This window comes from Tympanuchus pallidicinctus, unplaced genomic scaffold (assembly GCF_026119805.1).
Source record: "Tympanuchus pallidicinctus isolate F22 unplaced genomic scaffold, pur_lepc_1.0 scaffold19, whole genome shotgun sequence".
NCBI classification, from domain to species: Eukaryota; Metazoa; Chordata; class Aves; order Galliformes; family Phasianidae; genus Tympanuchus; species Tympanuchus pallidicinctus.
The window spans coordinates 3660443-3676079 of record NW_026294710.1 but is presented as its reverse complement, the minus strand read 5'-3'; the positions used below and the strand labels follow the sequence as shown (position 1 = coordinate 3676079).

Genomic DNA, 15637 nt, shown 5'->3' with positions numbered 1-15637 from the left:
CTAGTTCCTTTCCTTCCCTTTCTCCTTTCCCCTGTCCAGTTAAACCAAGGTGGGAGCCATGATTTTACCTCACAAACCTGTTAGCAGAATTGAGATCTGGTGTTAGTTTTTCCCTCTTGAATTCTATTATTCTTACATTTTGTTGGTTCTCCTCCTATTTTTCCAAGTGCTTCTTTGCTCAGCACTAATCCTTTTCCAGTAAGCTAGGGAGCCTTGGAGTTCTGTCTTTCACCTGCTCCTCTGCTATCTATTCATTATAGACCAGGCCAATAGAATTAGGCCAAGCGCCGAGTCCTTTGGGCACAACAACTCCATGCAGTACAAAGGCTTGGAGACGAGTGGCTGGATGATTGTGAAGAGGAAAGGGACCTGGGGGTGTTGGTTGATGCTCGGCTGAACATGAGCCGACAGTGTGCCCAGGTGACCAAGAGGGCCAACGGCATCCTGGCCTGCATTAGAAATAGTGTGGCCAGCAGGAGCAGGGAGGTGATCATCCCCCTGTACTCAGCACTGGTGAGGCCGCACCTCGAGTGCTGCATTCAGTTTTGGGCCCCTCACTACAAAAAAGACATTGAGGCCCTGGATGTGTCCAGAGAAGGGCAACGAAACTGGTGAGGGGTCTGTAGCACAAACCTTATGAGGAGCGGCTGAGGGAGCTGGGATTGTTCAGTCTGGAGAAGAGGAGGCTCAGGGGAGACCTCATTGCTCTCTACAACCTCCTGAAGGGAGGCTGTGGTGAGGAGGGGTTTGGCCTCTTCTCCCAGGCAACAAACAGGACCTGGGGAAATGGCCGCAAGTTGTACCAGAGGAGTTTAGGTTGGACATGAGGAAAAACTTTTTCTCTCAGAGAGTGGTCAGGCACTGGAATGGCTGCCAGGGAGGTGGTGGAGTCGCCGTCCCTGGCAGTGTTCAAGAGGCGCCTGGATGAGGAGCTGCGAGATGTGGCTTAGTGCTTGTGGTAGCAGTGGTGATGGGACAGTTGGACCAGATGGTCTTACAGGTTGTTTCTAACCTTGTGATTCTATGATTCTATGATAATTGCCTTATTTACAATGATTTTAGCCTTTTTATTTTTTTGAACGGTTCCCAGTTTTGCTTTGTTTACAGCTCTGTCTGTCCACCCTGTCCTACAGCCGACTGATTCATACATCTCACCTTCACTGTCTTCTCACTACTTCAAAATTTTAGTATTTTCTGTTTTTGTTTTTTTTTCCTTCTGTCCTCTTAATAGTTTCATGTTTTACTCTGCCAGATTTGTAAATTCTGTGGTGGTTTTCTGCAGACTGCTCTCCTACTTAACCCATCATTAAAAATAATTACTTTTAATAACTAAGTCCCAAATATACCTACTGGTTTACCAAAACTAACATCTCCTTTTCATATATTTTACTGCATTGAGAGGAAGACATGAGTGGAGACATAAATGAGTAATAAACTCAGTTTAGTGCCTATTTCTGTATCCTTTTTTAAGGTGTCTGTATGTCATTTTGCCATCAAGTTTGAAAAATATGACTAGAATTTTTTTTCAAGAAGTGGTTGGTATGCTATTTATTCACTTTAACATACATTTAAATGCATTGGAATTCATCAGAATAGTTACTTGCTGAGGTTTCCATGCTTCATTAAAATCAATGGCAACAATTCTGTCATTTTGGGCTCTAGTATATGAAACTCGACCTATTGCACAGAAGAAGCAATAAACCCTATCAGACTGGACAGAAACTCATTTAGGGTAAAAATAAGCTGCTGTTGTGGTTTACTGCGTTGTATATAGTTCCTTAAACGGCACCACCGTGTTGCTATTTAAAAAATGTGAACATGTGTGCTTTCAGAATGTAGGTTCCAGAGATCAACAGTTGCAGCGTCAGTCTTAAAAATTGTTCCAGCACTTTTTATGTAAAGGATGTGTTTTCTAGGGGGGAGATACGGTTCACATTGTGTGTACATCTGACTTTTCAATAAGAGAAAAATCTGTAGATGTCTATGATGTATTAAATCAAAGGAAAAGAGCTGGGTGCAATTCCCTTTTTTTTTTTTTTTTTTTTTTTTTTTCTTCCTTTGGTATTAGTGAATATAAAGTTGAAAAGTATGCAGAGAGTTCTGTGTCTGCTCAGAACATGTCAAATATTTATACATAGTTCAGTATGTCCCAAATAACACACTGTAGCATTGTGAACTGCTTGGACGCATACGAGAATGGGAACAGAAGGTTATACAAGTCAACATCAGAGTATGGTATGTTGTAATACAGCATGCTACTCCAGCTGTAGCTGAGGAAGCCTGCACAGAAAGTATTATAGTCTATAGTAAATTCTGACAAACTTTTCTCGTGAAAATGCATCTGAGTCTTGTAATGTTTTTATTGTTTAATAACTACCTGCAGTGTTCTGGACTCTGTAGTGTGTGTTTGTGCTGTTTTTCACCAACCAGATAGATAAAATAAAGCGCTTCCTGAAAAGCCATGCAAAGCTGTTTCCTCATCATAAGCCAAAAGGCTGTTTTCTTTAGCTTCATCTTGTCAAATTACTCAATTATAGAATTGAGTGCAATAGGACTGTAACAAGGACTAGGGAGTATGCAATTCCTCATGGAGGATCTACTAAATCACAGAATCACACAGAATCACCTGGGTTGGAAGGGACCTCAAGGATCATGTAGTTCCAACCCCCCTGCCTAGCAGGGCCACCAAACATACACATTCAGATCAGGTTGCCCAGGACCCCATCCAACCTGGCCTTGAACACGTCCAAGGACGGGGCATCCACAACCTCCCTGGGCAGCCCGTTCCAGGGCCTAACCACTCTCCTTGTAAAGAACTTCCCCCTAACATCCAACCTAAATCTTCCCTCCTTCAACTTGGATCCATTTCCCCTAGTCCTGCTGTTGTCAGCCCTTCTGAAGAGTTTACTCCCCTCCTGGGTGTAGGTTCCCTTCAGGTATTGATAGGCTGCAATGAGGTCACCCCGCAGCCTTCTCTTCTCCAGGCTGAACAAGCCCAACTCCCTCAGCCTGTCCTCATAGGGGAGGTGCTCCAGCCCCCTGATCATCTTAGTCGCCCTCCTCTGGACCCTTTCCAAAATCTCAATGTCTTTCTTGTACTGAGGGCTCCACACCTGGACACAGTACTCCAGGTGGGGCCTCACAAGAGCCGAGTAGAGAGGGACAATCACCTCCCTGTCCCTGCTGACCACCCCTCTCCTGATGGAGCCCAGGATCCCATTTGCCTTTCGAGCTGCCAGAGCGCACTGCTGGCTCATGTTCAGTCTCTCGTCCATCAGGACCCCCAGGTCCTTCTCTGCCGAGCTGCTCTCAAGGCCCACTCCTCCCAGCCTGTACGGGTGCCTGGGGTTCTTCCGGCCCAAATGCAAAACCTTGCCCTTTGCCGTGTTGAACCTCATTAGTTTCACCCGAGCCCAGCCCTCCAGCCTGTCGAGGTCCCTCTGAATGGCATCCCTTCCTTCCACCGTATCAACCGCACCACTCAGCTTGGTGTCGTCAGCAAACTTGCTGAGGGTGCACTCAATTCCCTCATCGATGTCATTAATAAAGATGTTAAAGAGCACCGGTCCCAAGACAGACCCTTGGGGGACACCACTTGTTACCGGCCTCCACCTGGACATAGAGCCATTGACCACCACCCTCTGTCTGCGGCCTTTCAACCAATTGCTTATCCATCGGGTCGTCCACCCATCAAATCCACTTCCCTCCAATTTGGAGATGAGGATGTGGTGGGGGACCATGTCAAAGGCCTTGCTCAGGTCCAGGTAAATGACATCGGTCGCCTTCCCTTCGTCCACCAATGCCGTCACTCCATCATAGAAGGCCACAAGATTAGTCAGGCATGACCTTCCTTTGGTGAAGCCGTGCTGGCTGTCTCGGATCACATGCTCATTCTTTATGTTGTCCAGGAGGATCTGTTCCATGATCTTCCCAGGCACGGAGGTGAGACTCACCGGCCTGTAGTTCCCCGGGTCCTCCCTGCTCCCCTTCTTGTATATGGGAGTGACGTGACCCTTCCTCCAGTCATCCGGGACCTCACCTGACAGCCATGACTTCTCAAATATGATGGAGAGCGGCTCGGCAACCACCTCAGCCAGCTCCTTCAGGACCCTGGGATGCACGCCATCCGGCCCCATAGACTTGTATTCATTCAGTCTAAGGAGGCACTCTCGAACTTGCTCTGCCCTTACAGTGGAGAGAGATTTACCTCCTTGGTCCCCACATAGAGGTTTGGGGATGCAGGGCTCAGGGACGTGAAAAAGACTAGAATCCTGGCTAAAGAATCCTGACTAAAGCCTTTCTTGGTGTTGCAGCTTCCAAACAGGGAAGTATTTTCATCTACTTGTGAAGTTCAAGCCTGCTGTTTGAGTGGAGGAGCCTATTAGCAATTTACAACAGTATGATTGAAGGGAAGAACATACCTCTGTGCCCCAGTAATGAGCAGCGCTTGCTGCCTTTAATGCAGAGTGCTTTGCCCTGTGATGTATAGGAAGACAGTGCAGTCTAACACGTAACAACTTTTGCTGTTATATTCTATGTTATTAAGGAACTTGCTGTGTAGAAGCACTCACACACGAATAGCTCATTTGGGATAAAGTTATCTAAAAATGTCTCCTGGGGACTGTCATGTATTTTCAAATGATGCAATCTTGATAAAATCCTTACTTTGGTGTGAGGATGGGTGTAACATGAATAGACTTCACATGGACTTCTGAATGGAGAGTCCTTGGGAGGATCTGACTTACAGTTGGCATGGATCTCATTCAAGATGCTATATATTATTAGGCACTTCATGTTATTTAGCAGTGCTAGAGGAAATATCTTGAGGTGTGATTAATTTAAAATAATAGTAGTAGCAGATGGACAACAGAAAATGGCACTGAAGAGTTAATTACATGAGCAGTTCTTCTGAAGTGTTTGGTTCCTTGCAAACATGTAGTGCAGGCAGAGCACAGCCTTCCAGCAAAAAGGTTTTGCCATTAGTACAAGCCTGGTATCTGGTCTGTATTTATGACTGTTATACAGTCCTCAGAAAATCTCAGTCATACACTGAAAGGAAGAGCAGATAACAGTATTTCATGAGCAGTCTACTTTCAAACAGACTTTCTTGGCAGTGTTCTCAGTACTCCAAAAGAGTGCCCACCTAATGAACCGAAGGTCACCTTTCTAATAATGAAGAGGAGACAAGCTGACTGGATTTTATGCAGCTTTACATTTTAAGGCTGCTGTCCTGAGCACTTAGCCACTTGTGTTAAGTAAAGGACCAGTTGAAAGTAGTTGTCTCATAAATCTGGAAGACTTGGAGAGAGTTTATTCAAATTTTTGTTTTTTACATGTGAAGAAATCTCAAAAATATTTGTGTCTCTATCATTACTAGAGTTTTTTTGTGTTTGTTTTTTTCTTTCTGAGCATGTATACTTTTATTCCAGTTTGGATAGCATTTGTAATGTGAGTACTGTCTGTATAACGTACTATTAACACAGAATCACAGTGTATCTGCCATTGTGCATATTAATTCACCTAACTGTGCCTAGATGAAGTTGCAGTTTAGTAACCATCAGATGTAGTATCATGGGCAACAGTAGCTCCAGTGATCATTCCAGATTAGTTTACATTTAAGGAAAGTGTAGCTCCTTGAAATAGTTTCAGGGCTCTGCAGGAATGGCTGATCTGAGCCAGCTGACATTACCTTACTGTGTGCTGTGTGGAACCAGGTAAGACTTACTGTGCAGTCCTTTCACTGTGTAAAAAAAAAATGAACTACTGTGGGAAATCGTGTCAGAAACTTTGACAGAGTTCCAGCAGTATTTGCAAACCAGTATGGAAGTAGCATCTGCCATACAAGGAAGCTCTGCATCGTGTTTCTGCTCTGTTTGGCAAATGAAGAGAAGAACATCCTGATGAACTGGGAAAAAAAAAATAATCCCACCCTGCAGATAAGTTAGCAACTTCCACATGGCTAAACCTGTAAGGTGACATTCCTGCTGCATGAGGGGATGGGGCATTACTATTACAGTTGGGGTGTTTGTGGGAAGTGGGGCAATGATGCCTTTCCTGTGCAAAGGCAAGAGATGGTCTGTTTTTGCACTGCAGCCTGGTGATCATGCTGACAAAACTGTGATCTTGACTCAGCCTGAACGGGAATAAGAAATATTTTCGTAGTCTTATTTATTTATTTACTGACTTATTGTAACATGCTTTATTGCTAAGGGTTCCTATGCTTTGGAAAGACTCCACTCATTCATTGTTTTTTATGCCATGTTTTGACTATAATACATATGAACTTTCCTTCATTTCATTGTTGATAGCTTCTTATTTCCTGAAACATCAAGAGAATAAATAGAGCACGTGTAACTTTTTCTTTTTTTGTGATCTTACAATTGCTAACTATATGTTAATTCTCATTTTAGAACTCGTTCATATCTAAACTGACTTCTGGTGCTGCTTGAGTTAGAAAAGATGGCCTCTTCTTCCTGGCAAAGCAATCCATCTAGATTTGTGTGCAATGTTCAGTGCGTGTGTATTCTGATAATGCACTGCTGTCTGATAATACAGATTTATATACTTTGTGCTGATGTATTTGGCCTTGTTTGTGTTTGTGTCCATCTTGATGATTTATATGTGAAATATAATCTTCTACTGAAAAAAATGAATAAAAATAGTTTGACTTTGTTGAGCTTAGCTGCCAATGGAGGAATATTTACAGTGTTTGTATCTCTGTTTTTAAAGCTGTACTTATGCACAGGATGAAGTAGGTCCGTAAGCAGTGTATTAGGACTGATTTTTGAGCAACACTGTACAGTACTAAATTCAGCAGCAACATGAAGCAAAACGTGGCAGGGCATTTGATCATGATAAAGTCAGCGCATACTGTGTACTCTTGGGAGAGTGGAATGAGCTGGAGAGGTAGAAAAAAGAAGCTCCAAACACCAGCAGTGGAGTGGCTCAGAATAATTATTTCTGTGATGCCAGTCAGGCCTTAGTCAGAAGAGCTGGAGGCCAAAGGCTGTCTCCCTGGAATACACAAAAAGAAAAGGCTCTGGGGAGACCTCATTGCAGCCTTCGAGTACTTAAAGGGAGCTTATAAACAAGACTGAGAGTGACTTTTGTATGAGTGCCTTTGTCTGATAGTGATAGGACAAGGGGGAATGGTTTTAAACTAGAAAATAAAAGATTTGGGTTAGATGTTAGGAGGAAATTCTTTACTCAGAGGGCAGTGAGGCCCTGGCACAGCTGCCATAGAGCTGTGGGTGCCCCATTCCTGCAGGAGCTCAGGGCCAGGTTGGATGGGGCCCTGGGCAGCTGAGCTGGTGGGGGGCAGCCAGCCCATGGCAGGGGTTGGGGCTGGTGGGCTGTAAGTTCCCTTCCAACCCAAACCATTCTGTGATTATACGATTCTCTGAGTAAAACTTACTGTTGCATGAGCAACCATCAGATGACGGATTTGTTTTCTGAAGAATACGAACTAAATGGAGAAGTGCAGAAGTAAGTCTAGTAGCTTGCAGTAAATAACAGGATTCATCTTAAGAGGGATAGAGTTCACCTCAGCCTATTAGTCAGAGTTGTAATTTCTCTTGTCTTAATCTGGACATGTAACACAGGTCAGATTAATAGCTTTGTAAAAGTTTTGGCTTCTCTCCATTGGCTGTAATTGGAGCCCAGATGACTTCTACAGATGTGGATGTCTACAGTATAAACGTCTTTAGTTCTGGGTGTTTTATGTCATTGTGATTTTAATGGCCCAAACCCCATTGCTCATGTCATGAAGTTCATTGGACCTAATGTCAAAAACCTTATTTCAGGAACAGAAATAAAATGTATCAAGTTTTTCCATGAGACATCTAGTGATGACATTCAGAAATTAATATGTTACTGGACTACAAAGCTTTTAAGACAGGCTACTGAAATAAGAATAGAGAAGAGGAAATTCTGCATCTGAAGCTGCAGACCCATAGCATTTATATGATCTGTAAGTTGTGACCCAAATGAAAAATGCATCTGTAATCGTGGCAAAAAGACAAGCCAATGTAAAATAAGCAGAGATCTACAGCCAGAAGGGAAGTTTCTCATGACAGATGATGAGAATAAGTCATTTTGAAACTGGGGAAGATGGGCACTAACCAGAAGAAACTACAGCTGTTAGAGATACATATTGCACATATTCAGTGATAAAGCAGAAATATTTAATTAAGGTACCTGCTGATAATTGCACGACTGAGTTTCTCAAGTAGAGATAAGTGAATTCAGAGCAGAGACACCAGATGACACAGAAAACTGCAGGTGCATTCTCTCTTTCTGTGCTGATCCTGCTTGCGGCAATGTGAAAGGGACTGATAAGATGGCCAGGGGTGAAGCTAAACTCAGTTCCTTTTGTGTGATCTGGAGGACTGTTACATCTTCAGCCATATTCCCCAAGACCTGTTGATTCTGTTGTAACAGCGTAAATCCTTGTAAACTAAATTCCCGCTTTGCTTAATTTTTTCGTGCAAAGGTTTCATTGGAGGTAAGGACTGGTTGTCACTTTTGCTCAGGTTGAGGCTGTTTATTCACCCAGCAGCACCCTGCCACATGCATTTGTTGAATCCCATGTACACGTGCTCGCCTTGCAGCGCAGAGGCTGATACCAGTTGAAACAAAGTAATGATTTACATTGTGATGGGTTATGATGCTTACTTTGCATGTTATTATTGTTGCTATTTAAATTAAAATCCCTGAAGTTTATTTCAGACAACACATAAATACCGTATTTCCATAAAAATGTTGGTAGGGACATTTTGTGTGTTTAGAGGTAAAGTATTGTACTTGTTCAAGATATCTCAAACTTCCTTTTGTGGGCATTTGTAGTTCTTTGGAGCCAAATTCAGTTCCTAGTAAATTTGGTGGAAATCTTTTGGTCAGTTCCAGAGGGATTTGAGGGATTTTGATCACATTTGTTTTTGAAGCTGCCAAGTTTTAGAAAGCTGATGTTTTAAGAGTTGCCAAGTGCCTAATACGGGGAGGTAGTGAGAGTCAAGGCTTCCTTTGGGACTCTGCATAAATGTGCAGTAGTACAGTGAAGTCATCTTAATTGGATGGGGGAATGGGAAATCCACTGGATCTATCTGGTGCCTACTTTAGAATGTGTTTGTAGAATAATATGGGAAATACGGGGAGTAATCAAGAGGATCTGAAACCTTAATCCATGTGGAGCAGTGCAACAAAATTAGCAGAACAGGTGTGGAGAGAAAACGGGAGAGGAAGTGCGGTGCACTTTGGATGAAACTTTGAGTCACAGAAAAGCCATTGAAGGAGAACTATTCTGTTTGATACCAACTGGAAGGGAGAAAATGTTCTAGAATAGAGAAAAGCTAATGTGATGAGAATTGCTGTAAGATAGCAGAGCTCCCATTTTAGGAACAGTAGGAGGTAGGCAGAAAGGATTGGAGCAGCAGGGTCAAAAGGGGTAAAAGGGGACAGTAGGCATCACTTGCAGAAAAGGAATCTGGAGAAAAGATAAGGGGAATTGGTTGTTCCTCAGAGAAACTATATAAAGGGAACAAATGCAAATTGTGACAGCACAGAAGGAGGATAAAAGAAAAGTAAAATAAATATGTCTAAATTATAACTTTATTATTTATATCAAGCACAGGAAGGAACTGTGTAGAAAATTAAAACCAATTTGAGTTGTTAAAAATGAGTATAAAAGAATGGCAAAAGATACAGAGACAAAGATCAAAGAAACCAAGGCAAAAAAAAAAAAAAAAAAAAAGTGATTCAGTTACAAGAACAAACATTAGGAATAACAGAAGTTTTTCTAGAAGTACTTTACTGCTAAGAGGATATTCTAGGAAAGGGTTGTTCTACTTAACACATTACGTCAGTCTTCACTAGTGGCATTAAGAGTGTATGGAAAACTCAGCCTAGAAAAGAAAAAGGATGAATTACAGAGTATTTAATAAGTTAGGTGTTTGCAGGCTAGCTGTGCTTGAGCAGTGCTGTACTTGGAAATGAAAGAAGCTGGAAAAGTCAATCTCAGCCCTGTTAGCAATCCACATGGGGAAGCTGAAGAAGATAAATGAAAGAAAGAGAATTTGATCATTAAAAGGGAGTAGTGGCTTCTCTGCCTAAAGGAAGAGAGCTGTCAGAGGTCCATGGGTCATTCTTGTTCTCAAAGAAATGATGGACAAATAAACCTTTTGGGAGTACCTGGAGAAAAGGGATAAACAGCAATGGACACGGATTTGTTGGAACTACTTAATGTCCTGTAACAAGAGAGCAGAACTTTTGAATAAAAGAAAGCAGCAGATTCCTACATTTTCAGTTTAAGAAACTTAAATAGTGTCTTGAAAGACCCTCCTATAAACAAGGTAGGGAATAATGTGCTGTGTGTTAATATAAATTGCATGGGATGACCACAAAACCGCATGGAGAAGGGCAATACCAAGCAGCTACTGCTGTTTCAGGCTCAGATAACTGTTGCATCAGCATTTGTTTTAAATACTGTTCTGTTTTTTTCAGTGATAATCTAGGTTGTGTATGAGTATGTTTAGTAGATTTACTGTTGTCACGAAGTTGAGAATGGATTGGAATAAAGCTGGAGATTAGAATTCACAACGAGCTTAGCACATTGCAGGAATGGTTTGGGGAATATGGTGGTACTTAATAAATGCGTGGTATTACTCTTAGGCAGAATAGCCATATACAGGACAGCTGGTGAAGCAGTGATTTTGGAAAATCATATGCAAGTCATGAAAATTACATGAGTAGACGTAATCAAGTTGCTATGAAAAAGGTGTGGGTGGATGAAAATACATATAGCCTGCAAAATGTCAGTGCAGTATTTCATCTGATGTGCTGATCAGCAGCTCAGTACCGTGCAGCTGCTCGCTCCTCTCCCCACGTGGGATGAGGAGAGAATCAGGTAGGCAAAATGGTGAGAACCTACCAAACTGTAGGTAAAGCAAAAGCTGCACACACAAGAAAATCAGAATAAGAAATTAATTTGCTGCTTCCCATCAGCAGGCAGACATTCAGCCACTTTCAGGAGAGCAGAGCTCATCACGTGTGATAGCTTTTAGGGAAAACATACACCATCACTCCAGACATCCCCATTCCTCCTTCTTCACCTCTGCTTTCATTGCTGAGCATGGCACCATAAGCTGTGGGGCATTTCTTTGGTCAGTTTGGACCAGCTGTCCTCGTGCTGTCCTCTCCCAGCCCCCTGTGCCATCCCGGCTCCTTGCTGGCAGGGCAGCACAGGAAGCTGAAGCATCCTTGGGCGGCTCTGCTCAACAGCAACTGAAACATTGGGGTGTTATCACCACTGTTTTCATCTCAAATCCAAACAACGCATACAAACCTCCGCAAAGAAAATTTACTCATCCCAGCCAAAACCGTCACAACTCAGTATTGTGTAAGAGAGGGAGAAATTTTCAACTGCATCAAAAAACCTTGTATTTACACAGGCAGTGGGAAAGATCTGGTCTCTGTATCCAGCTGTGGATTATCTTGGAGATCTTTCAAAGCACAAAAAACATGACCAAAATTAATGTAAAAGTACCCTTTTTGACCAGCAGTTTAGTGATGACCTGCCGTGGACTCTTACCAGCAGTATCTCCTGTGATTCTCTGTGGAGTATGGCATGCAGTGTTTGTGAATGTAATTCTTGTGAAACAATATTTTACTTTCAATTAAGACTATACTTTTTTTTTATTTCAGTATGTGCAGAAGCTTACAATCCTGATGAAGAAGAGGATGATGCAGAAACCAGGGTATTTAATGCTTTATTGATTTTTTTTTTTTCAGTTCTGAGGTATTACATTCAGAAAGAAAATTTAGGACTGATAATATACATTATGTAACTAGCATTACCATTCCTTTTCAGAACCATAATTATTGTAATGTTCTTTAATAATCCGTGAGCTTTTCATGTTAGAGGAACACTTAAAAATTCTCTGTAATAGTTACCTGTGTAGGACACAGTTAAATATCATTCTAAATGACTGTACCCATGATCCACGGTCTGTTATGGAAACATTTGTGTGCAGTTACATTTGCTTAGATAATTTCTGCTCTTAAAAGTACTTACTTAGCCTCCTTATAATCTTGCAGTATTTTAATCAGTATTCTAGTATTTAGGTAAGGCATAAAAAAGATGAACTGTAAAATCACTGAGATTTTCATATGTAGAATGCAATAGCTAATGAAATAGATTTATTTCTTTTACTTAGGTCACCTTTAAAGGCACTTACTCAGTTTTTAATATAAAATAGCATGTGTGACTTTTAAAGACTGGCTTATATTTTTGTACTGAACCTAATTTCTGTCTAATTAAAGCATTGAAAAAGTTTATAATAAAAATATAAGTTAAACCAATGACTGATAGTCATATTAACCAAACACTGGTAATTTAGTGAATTTCTGTCTCTCTCAAATGATGTGAAGTCTGTTGTTTACTCATTAAACTACTTGTATAAACTTACCACAGAGATTATTTTGCAAAATATTCTTTAGGAAGTAGTTGTGGCAAATAGATAAATGTATCAGTGGTGTTTCTTTACAGAATATGTGTGCTTAGGGAGCAGCAGAGTAATGTTTAAACAGAAACTACTAAAATAAAGGTATCCAGAATGGCTTGTGAAAATGTACTGGATTCTACAAAAGCTGAAGGTCTTGTCAGCTTAAATACAGACAGGCATCATTTGCTCGTGCTGTGGTGATACAGTGCTGTTTCTATTTATTCAAATCCTGAAGGTTTTGAAGGGAAAATGTTATGAAGCATGAAAAAACACTGTATAAAATACTCAGGTGAATTAACTCAGCCCTTCAACTATTTGCTGCTGTATGATAATCACTTTAAAGGTTTTTCTGTTTTATCTCTCAGATTATTCACCCTAAAACAGATGATCAAAGAAACAGGCTGCAGGAGGCTTGCAAGGACATTCTTCTTTTTAAGAACCTAGATCCGGTAAGAGCATCTTTACAATCAACACAATTTAGAAGTGTTGATGAGAATTAATTCTCTTGAAATTTTGAATTGAAGCTTGCAGATTGGACTTCATAAGCCCTTATGTATGCTTTCTTGACCATTCCATAAACTCCAGAAGTGCTATTTTTTGTAACTGTTGTCACTTATAAAATATATTTCTTGGAGTACATTAATATGAATGTAGTGATGTGATTGTGCTGTTATTTATTTATTTATTTATTTATTCATTCATATCATTTATGGAGGGTCATCTGTTACTTGGAACCTTTGAATTGCTTATAGTGGTTACTTTTTATCTTCCAGAAGCCTGCTGAGTACCTCATGAAAACCTAAACTTACCCCCAGAGCCTACATTTTAACTATAGCTGTAACTGAACAAGCAACTTGAGAAGCAGAAGGAGAGGGAAGGGCAATAGCAAGACATTTACATCATTATTTTACTTAGTATAGATAACGTAAAACACTACAGATATTCTTTGCAGATTATTTCCTTCTGTTGTCCATAAAACCAATTATGGGCTTTTTGGAAAACTGAAATGCAGTGAATGAGTGATCTGGATCAGACAGAGGTGATAATCCTACAAAAGTGCACGGGGTTGTTCAAGGCAAAGTTGTGTGCATCAATCAGAAGGTGCATGCTGAGGTTGGGGTGACTCACAGCACAGCAAATGCTTTCTTGGGAAGATCTTTCAGGAGGGGGGAGGAGTAATTATGAAGAGCTTTAAGCATGAGAACAAAAAGTTTTAAGTTTAATTCAAAAGAGAGAGAGAGAGAGCTAATGGAAAGACCAGCCTGCAACTCTATTGGGAAGTCAAGTGCTATTACAGAAAATGCAGTTTGATTCATGCTGCGAGTTTCCAGCTCCTGCTTTTGTCAGCACAAAAGTGGTGCTCTGACCCAGGGCACCCCTTCCACAGAGGCCCTGGGGAGCAGCGGGCCACAGAACCTTCCAGGGATTTGCAAAACCTTGGAGGCAGAGCTGGAGGAGGGTGCAGAGTCTCAACATAGGGAAATCATATGTGTGCATTCTTGGGATGCTGGGGAACTGACACAGGATCTCTTAGCTCCCTTGTGCTGTATGTTTAATTGGAACTTGTTCCACTGTTCTGGTTTGTGTTAAAGTCACCCAAACATTTGTCCCTTACACTACTTAATTACTTTTTTGTGTGACTTCGGGGACTCAGAGAGGTTTGTCTGCACTGGATGTGGAATTGCTTTATTTATATGTTCCTTGTTAGTGCTGTGTCCTTTTGTAATACTGTGTATTACACAGCATTGAACTACTCCAGCTGGGGCACTTTATATGATTTTGTGAAGAGTTCTGAGGGATCACCACCCCTGTTGGTGGAAGTATTCTAACAACTGCATTGCTGTGATGTGTTTTCTTTTTGCTTCTGAATCAGTTACTCGTGACTGTTAGGATTTCCCACAGTCACTTCCACATATTTGGCACAACGCCTCCCTTGTGAGGCTCTGCCTTCAAGTCTGTTCCTGGGATCTCCCAAGTCTTTTCTTGTTCACCTGCCTTTGTTTAGGATTATGTCCTGTGGATTATGAATGCTTTCTTGCAGGTTAATCCTTCACAGTGTTCTAGAAAGCAAAAGCAAAAAGTATTTTTTGTAAAGATGCTTATATTATAACTGTATTCATAAAGAACATTGGAAAGCTACTGAGCTCTGAAGATTGCAAGGGTAGTAAAACACGGCCTTCCTCAGTCTGGCTTGCCGCCAGAGCCCAGATCTGTAGTCCCATGGAAATTCCCCCACTCCTCCTGCTTGCTCTGCTCCTGGACAGTGACTTAAGAGCTCTGTGACCATAGTTGCAACAGTTTAAATTTTCTTACCCGGATTCTTCCTCACCTCTGCCTCTCCCCCTGACAATGTAAGTTCATGTGATGCCAGCTGATGAAATTACTCCCTGGCATACTAGTAAAAAACCCCCCTGGTTAATCTTAGCTGCTAAAGCTACAGTTTCTGGAACAAGAATCAAGCTGTGTGTAGATGGTGTGTCTTCTACTCCCACTGTTTCTTTCTTGCATTGCACTTCGGCTTCTTCCTGTTGTAGTTCTGTGTATGAAAAACGTTGTTGCAGAGGTCAGTGAGTAGAATGGGAAAGAGAATGCAAAGTGCTTAATGGCTTTTCCCTGATGGCCCTTTGGCAAGGTGTCAAATACATTCTTAGATAGCATACCACTCTGAAATGCAGTGTAGCAGCATGTCCTCAAGCACGATCAGAATGGCATTCAGTGATGATGCTAAATGCAGTTCACATTTTGCTAACTTTATCCTACCATAACACACTGTATTTTAATGTGAATGAAAGGATAAGATAAGGGTATCATAAAAGCAAAAGGAGAAACTGCAGTAGTTAGGAGGTGACTTACAGTACTGCTTAGCATTTTAATTAAAGAGCCTATTTGAAAAGGCAAGAGGCTTCACTAAAAGTAAAAAACAGCCACTTGAATGTGAGACAAAATGACAGAGAGGAGAAAAAGGTAACCTTCAGGCTTTGAGACAATTCAGGACATTCTAAACACATACCACTGTCGTGAGCCAGCATTTATCTGGTAGTGATTTTTAAATATTAGATAGGTAAGCCTATGCAGAAGTATTTATTGATATTTTGTATAAAGGCTCTAATGAAAAAGCAGCCTAGTATAAAGGTACATTA

The 15637-nt window shown here is 41.3% G+C and overlaps 1 protein-coding gene across 3 annotated transcripts in view; it reads left to right on the top strand.

The window, feature by feature from the left end:
* PRKAR2B (protein kinase cAMP-dependent type II regulatory subunit beta) overlaps positions 1-15637 on the top strand; it is an 84345-nt gene that overhangs the window by 53200 nt on the left and 15508 nt on the right. For all 3 annotated transcript variants that reach the window (XR_008206232.1, XM_052680957.1, XM_052680956.1), the window contains exons 3-4: positions 11698-11750; positions 12863-12946. Coding sequence is in view for 2 of the 3 variants with exons in the window: in XM_052680957.1 (XP_052536917.1) it covers positions 11698-11750; positions 12863-12946 (137 nt within the window). In the remaining variant the exon portion in view is untranslated. The remainder of the gene's footprint in view (positions 1-11697; positions 11751-12862; positions 12947-15637) is intronic.